The 7,354-nt window shown below is 46.3% G+C and overlaps 1 protein-coding gene across 1 annotated transcript; it reads right to left on the bottom strand.

The window, feature by feature from the left end:
- Nucleotides 1–591: 591 nt before the first annotated feature.
- On the bottom strand, nt 592–5,494 carry LOC119365060 (multiprotein-bridging factor 1a-like). The gene is made up of 4 exons (XM_037630647.1): nt 5,209–5,494; nt 4,852–4,935; nt 1,087–1,169; nt 592–980 (listed from the first exon to the last, which is right to left on the bottom strand). Exons 1-4 carry the CDS (start codon nt 5,348–5,350, stop codon nt 861–863), a joined length of 429 nt encoding a protein of 142 aa, XP_037486544.1. The 5' UTR covers nt 5,351–5,494; the 3' UTR covers nt 592–860.
- Between the last annotated feature and the right edge of the window lie 1,860 nt (nt 5,495–7,354).

Here is a 7,354-nt window from a genome sequence, read left to right as displayed (position 1 = left end):
GCCCCACCTCCCTCAGCGCATCGCCCATGAGCCGCCACCCTCTCACCGACATCTCTTAGGCGTCCAGCCAGAGGAGCCCCATCTCGCCCCGCCGTGGATCGCCCCGCCTCCGCGCCACCGCCGCCGCCGACCCCGCCGGCGACGCCATCCCGCCGCCGCGCGAGCCCGCCCCGAGTACCCACCGCCGATGGTTGCCACCACTACCTCGACCCCGCGCGCAACTGCCTCCTGCCGACCCCGCCTCGCCCTGCTCTACTCGCCGGCGGGTGCAGAGACAACTCTATCCCAGCCCCGCCTGACAAGGGGGCCCCACCCAAGTCAAAAACGTCGTTGACTAATGCCACATCAACAGCGGGTGGAGAAAAACCAGCCAGAGGGGTGTTTTGTCCGGTTTGGATTTGTTTGGGGGGTAAAAAAAGCAGAAAAATAGAAAAATATATCAAGGGGTAAAGTGAACCACCCACTTTATTCAGGGTAGTAAATTGGACTTTTTTTCTTCAAGAATTGATGCGCTCTATTACTCAAAGATTTTAAAAGTGGTGGTTCTGTATGGTTTTCCTCAATTATGGCGGCAATTTGTTGACCCTGTAGTTACCTCACAATAGACACTTGTATTAGCAAAAGCCAGTAACAAACACCACGCACAAACCACGCAGGTTACCATGTCAATCTGCATGCTCAATGCAGCTCTTACACTGGGTCATATGACGACACATTTTAGAACACGGGAATATAATGATACATAAAGTCGTTCTGTGGCATAGTTATTCAGTATCAACCAACAGAAACAGCCTGTAAGAGCTTTTAGGACCTAGCAAATGCAGTGTAAGGCAAATAGACAGGGCTTGGCCTTCAAGGCATTACTTCTTGCTACGCAGCTTAGCTCCAAGTGCCCTCTCGAGCTTTCCAATTATCTGATTGTTCGGAATCGCCTTGCCCGACTCGTACTCCTGGATCACCTGTGGCTTCTCATTGATCATCTGTTACAACACATCACACCCTTAGATTGAGGTAATAGTGCATGTCAAGCTTTTTATCTCAGGAAGAACTCTGCAAGTTCTAAAATCTTGATATTCAACTAGATACCTGAGCAAGTTGTGCCTGGGTCATCTTCTTATCCAGTCTTGCTTGCATAAGGTTTTTCTTCAGGTCACTTGAAACACGCTCATCTAGCATCAGATGAGAGCACAAGGATTAGGGATTGGCACACAAAACAAGCAGGGAAAGCTTGACTGTTGGAATCTCAAGCATCTTGGGGGTGAGACTGGGGAAAACCAAATCAGATCTGTACTTGAAATTCTATGTGCGTAAATATACTCAGCAACAACAAACAAACAAAAAACCTTGTTAAGAAAGCATAATATTACAGAACAGAAATTAAGAAATTCCGACCGATAACCATAAAATCATGACCGACAGAAAAGCCATTTTGATTCATAGGAGCGTTGCATATTGTACATGAAACTGTTGAATTCCTGCAGGAAGATGAAATTTTCCAAGAAATTAAGAAGGCCCAAGCGGCAACCTACTTTATGAGCCAATTCGATCACCAGAAATGTGTGGTTTTCTTAATAGAACTGACAAATCTGATGACCAATTATCTGCACACAGGTAAGGCAATTTTAGGCACACAATCTGTGCTAGTTTGAATCCTATGGTTCCCAAAGGTCAAGTGTTTGGTTGGGATTGGGCTTTGGCATTCTGTGCCCAAGCAAACAGCTAGCTTATTTTGGGGGTTGAAAGTGGTGGTTTATTAGTTCATAGGAGCAAAAGCACAACTGGAGGTGCTTTTCTGGCTTTTGGAAAATCACACACTCAGCCCCTGCCTATTTCAGAGAAATTATGAAGGGATTGCCATTCTATACAATGGGCTGGCCTCCTACAGAAATCACTTCGAACCAGCTTGTCTCCTCATTCCATCCCCAAGTCCAATCCATGTGAGACCACGAGTGGTAGGCGTTGACTGATTACTCTGAGCCCAAGATTGATTCATTTTTTCTGACATGGATCAGGTTATACTGATCATGCAGTGTGATGATGAATGTCTTATGGATTATTGTCTATGTACAGGCTGTCACGCTAATATGATATGTCTATTTTTAGTTAATTGCATTATGATATACACATACAATTTTGGCTGCAAATTAATTTTATGATATTTATTTAGTGGACAACACACCATTTAAAATAAAATTAGATAAAAGAATACATCATGTACATATATCAATACTCTTACATGCTAAGCAGTGAAGCAAGAGAGACGCTTCGGACCTCAGGTCTCATCATGAACTTTTATACACATGTAGAATACAACCATATGTACATGTTGATATCTTTAAAGATTTTTCAGTTACCTGAAAACTGATTTTTGAAATTTTCAAAAAATGGCTTTATGGAGCCCAAGCTCCGAAACGAACTTCCGGTGAAATGCGGCAAAGTCAGGCTATTATAGTCAAATAGGTACATAAACATACTCTGAGCATCCTAGGGGAACTTCAGACTTTTTACTATATATACGGCTTCACACAGTAGCTTTCCCAGTACAATGGCTTTCCACAGTATGCACAGCTTATTTGCAAGCCAGACTGACCAAAACCCACTAAGTTGCATCAACGCAATTTTCCGCAGTAAGTTTGCTATAAAATAATTGTCGAAACACCAACTCTACTTGCTTTGCAGATTTAGTGTTCTCGAAACCATTTGTGGCCAACTCATAGGCAACAAAAATTATATGAGCAAGTTTTGCTATTACCACATTTCAGCAATTCAGCACACAATGGAACAATATCGATTACAAATAAGGCAAACCAGACACAGGTAGAACCAGATTAGATGGGAAAAGAGTAATAGAAAAGTAGTGCATTCCCTAAATTCAGGAGCAGTAAGCTAGAGCTGCTAAATTATAGGTTTGGAAACCTTAACTCGTGCTTATTTCACCAATAAAGGATTATTGCGGAGTTACCTATCTAGGTGACCGATCAAATATACAATTGCTCACCATCGGTGATAGCCATTCCATGTCACAGGACTTCTTTATCAAAAGGTGATGATGGAGACTTTATGCACATCTTAGATGAAGTTTGTGTTTCAAAAATATTATAAATGGTGAATATCTCATTTTACTATCTAAATCATTTTTTTATAAGGCAGTAAGGCGAGGCGAGGCGCTGGGGGGCACCTCGTCTTTTGAGCGTTAAAGCGTGAGGCGAGGCAATGCCTTACAGTTTTGAACTTCTATGGGCAGCAGAATAGAGTAGCATTTAGTGGACATGCACCGTTACACACCTTATAAGTCACATCATAAATCGAAGAGCAGTATAACAGACATTCATGGCGGAGCATATGCATAGCACTACAAATCAGAATCACAAATGCAAGCAGAGCATTACGAATTCCTAAATCAAAGGAGCACAAGTGCAAAATAGGGCGACTCATGAGAGAGGAGACGACAGAACAAGAGGGCAGGGGAAGAAAGACCGAGAGTCACATGCGACTGGAAGCAGAGAAGGCCGATGCCGGCAGGAGACGAACTGAGGCCGTCGGGATGCCATCTGAGAGTGCCCTGACACCTTAGGGATGCCTTAAAAACAATGATCTAACTAGTACAATTATATATAACCCCGCAAATGCAACCAACCCATGAAGTAACTGTCATGTCAAAAAAAACATGAAGTAACTGAGCCGCATTCTGGTTAACCCCTAATAAGATTAAGGGTGCTCATACAAACACATAAGAATGATTCTAAACCTCACAACATTCATAGGTGCACTCATAAAAGAAGGATCTGTAAAACAAGATATAACATGTTTCGACAATTATTGAAGAACCTGTGAATTTCAAAGACTATTGCAACATTAGTTTTAAGTGTCATTTGTTATCAGAATTCATACAAAGATGCAACATCAGAACAAATGCCATCCAATAAAGTGAAGTGTGATAATACAACAAAAGAATTTCCTAAACAGAAGCAAGATTTCCAATTAGCTATAGGTAGAGTATGTTACATGTGCATTCTTTTCATGAGGGAAAAGAAGTCGGCATCAAGCACTGCAGGGGCTTTGCAACAAGGGGCATTCAGGAATCAGGACAGTTAACAAGACTAGCACAACATCATCAGCACATAGTCAGGAAGTGAAGTTTTTCCAGCAGCAAAAATAAACACTAACCCATAGCACATGATTTGAACTCCACAATAAACACAGCTACCAACTTGGTATATGTCAGCACACTCCCTAAAACAAGTCCCCCATACAGATGTAGCATTTTTATTTTATCGCAAAAAACACTGGCAAACAAAAAAACAACTGTGGGGCTACAAAATATTCACAAGTGCACTAAAAAAGATGTGAAAAAGAATATGTTGAGCACTCTATTCAGTAAAATATTCAATACCATATCAACAAGGATATATCAGTCTGGTACTTGGTGTTCCCACCAAGCTGCTACAGGTGCCCGTTGATATCAACAGCTCATTTAATATCAAAAACTAATTTCATCCTAACACATGCTACAGTACCATGGAGAAGTTTCCTAAACTAAACAGATATTTTCATTACAAGTAGAATATATGAAGATAGCACAGTTAGGCTCGAGCTATAATCCACAATAGATAAGAAACACATATGCTATACACAGTGATAAGTAAATAATGGTATAGATACAGAAGTATTGAGTAACGATTTAGAGGTAATTTAAGAATCAGGACAACCAACAGCTTCAGCATCTAGTTCATATAAAGAGAATTTTTCCAGAACAACCCAGCTACGACATGTATGAACGAATCAAATTTGTATTAGCACATCATTCACATGGAAGAATAAGCACATAGCGAGAGAGTGATTGCTGCTCACGGGAAAGGTTCTCCGTGTCGTCGTCGAGCCGCTTGGTGTTGAGGGAAGTTCCGCTAGATGCAGCCTTGTTCGTTCCAGCGTTGTCTGCAAACGGAACTGGATCAATGGCAAACCGAGAAAGAAAAACAAAAAAACTGTGGTACTCTACACTGCGAGCTGTTCTATGGCAGACAGAATAGCAAACGAATCACATAATTAAACATATAAAACCCATACTAAGCAAACCGACAAAAAAAGCACAAATCTAGAGCATCTCCATTCTCCAAGCCAGGACGATTAGCAAGAAATCCACAGAATCAGCGAGCAGTAAATCGGACAGCAAGACGGCTAAAGGGATCGATCCAATCGGACACATACACTTCTTGGTGGTGTCGATCTCGGCGCCGGAGCGGCGGGCAGCGTTGACGGCCTTTTCGTCCTTCTTGTCGGCGGCGTTCTGCGCCTTCTTCCGCACCACTATCGGCTCCCAGTCCTGCCTGATAGGACCAATCCCAGCCATATCTCCCTAACTTTCAGGTCTCACACGGCAACTTTCCTCGCTCGGTCTCTCGAGTTCACAGACTAAAACCACGCAAGGGATAGTGGAGGGCTGGAGGCGCAGAACAGAGGAGGAAGATATTTTGGAGATGAACGAAAGGTTCTCGAGTCGCAATCGGTGATTCTCCCATTCCCCCAATATAATATTAGAATATTATATAGTACTCCCTCCTTCGCAAAACACAATGCGTTCTCGATTCTCGTGCTTCAACTTTGGTCATAAATTTAACCAACAAGATCAACCGTCAAAGTTGATTCTCAAAAAGCGCGGACGTATTATATTTTGAAACGGAGGAAGTACTACCCTCTCCTTGTTTCTTACGCTCCTAGTGCTTCATACTTTACACGTGTTAAGCGCATCTCCAATGCGCACTCTTGAATCCCGCAACCGCTGGACGACTGGACCGCCGCTGTCCGAATCAGGGAAGTCATCCAACTAGGGCCTCTATGGGTCCATGGCACGGTTCGGGCATGTTTTCTCCCACAAATCGGAGACAAACATGGAAAGGTTTGCGGGAGTCCGGACAGCCCCCAAAAAATTGTTTCTGACCGCCGTGGCTCACCAAAAAACCCTCCACCCTCTCGCGTGTTTTTGGTCAGCACCGCTCTAGAGCGTCAGCGCCCGCATTCATGTCCGGCCAGAGCGGACGCGACCGCTCACTAGCGTCGGCATTGAAGCGGCGCGCCGGTCGAGAGAGCGGCACGAGAGCGTTGCCCGCGCCGCTTTCCGGTGCAGGCGACTGCCGCGCTTTCAAAAGACACGACGGCCGCCCGTCCGTCTACCGCCCACATTGATGGCACGTGGTTGCTGAGGTGTCTCCTCCAGCGCCACCCGTCTGTCCCTCTGCTGCGCATCATGGCTATATAAACCGCTGCCCCGGCCATAGCCGCACTCATCCACCTCCGATCCTTCTCCGCACCACTCTCGCCATGGATTCCTCACCCGCTAAAGCTCTCTGGGACGGGTTGACATCGGACAAGAAGGAGGTGGCCGCCATTGCTGGCGGCTGGCTGGCCAGCAAGCAGCCGAAGGACGAAGACATCTCAATGGAGGACGTCGCCGACGACGAACCGGCACCGCCCTCATCCTCCGCACCACCCTCGCCGATGCATTGCACGTTGACCATCGGCGGGGCCCATGCCTATTACATGGACATGGTGCGCGAGGAGTGGGGGGAGCAGTTCCGGGAGGCGCGGGCCGACACCTCCTACAACAACCACCTCCTGCAGGAGCACGTGCACGCGGAGGAGCAGCTCGCTGCCGGCAGGGGTGTTACACCGGACACGGACCTGGCGAAGCAGGAGGCACTGCTCGAGTCCTACAGCTCCGCACACGAGATCCGCCTCACTCGCTGGCGGTACCGCCAGCAGGTGGTGGAGGTGGCGGCCGCATACAAGGAGAGCGACGTCCCGGGCAAGACGGTGTTTGGCGAGACCGATGACGAGGAGGATGTCATCGAGTCCGCGCCCCGACGCAAAGACCACGAAGCTGGCACATTCGTCGGCGCCGCTGATAACCCACAAGTATAGGGATTGCAACAGTTTTCGAGGGTAGAGTATTCAACCCAAATTTATTGATTCGACATAAGGGGAGCCAAAGGATATTTGCAAGTATTAGCAGTTGAGTTGTCAATTCAACCACACCTCGAGAACTAAATATCTGTAGCAAAGTGATTAGTGGCACCGAAATATGATAGCTTGATAATAGTGGTAAGCCCTCCTCTTCCTGTTAGGAGCCGTCATGGCGGCACGGCCGGGGCCGAAGGCGGCGAGGATTGCATCGGAAGAGTGAAGTCGTGTGCGAGAACGAAGGCGTTAGGAGGTGGCAGCGCACGGGAAGGCAATGAGGGCCCAACGCCCTGCGCGTGCAGGCTTTATATCAATCCGTGCGGTTACCGAGGCGGCAAGGAAGAAGTAGGAGCGCCCCCACGACCCATCGTGCTCCATGCATCAAGCCTGGCCCGCG

This window comes from Triticum dicoccoides, chromosome 2B (genome assembly GCF_002162155.2).
Source record: "Triticum dicoccoides isolate Atlit2015 ecotype Zavitan chromosome 2B, WEW_v2.0, whole genome shotgun sequence".
NCBI classification, from domain to species: domain Eukaryota; kingdom Viridiplantae; phylum Streptophyta; class Magnoliopsida; order Poales; family Poaceae; genus Triticum; species Triticum dicoccoides.
The sequence above is the reverse complement of the archived record's forward strand: the minus strand, read 5'-3'. Positions and strand labels throughout refer to the sequence as shown.

Coding starts and splice junctions, on each gene's coding strand:
- LOC119365060 (XM_037630647.1), bottom strand. CDS start 5,350: ATGGCTGGGATTGGTCCTATCAGGCAGGACTGGGAGCCGATAGTGGTG. Junction 1,170..4,851: donor CGACACGGAGAACCTTTCCC/GTGAGCAGCAAT, acceptor ATCTGATGCTAG/ATGAGCGTGTTTCAAGTGAC. Junction 981..1,086: donor CCCAGGCACAACTTGCTCAG/GTATCTAGTTGA, acceptor GTGTTGTAACAG/ATGATCAATGAGAAGCCACA.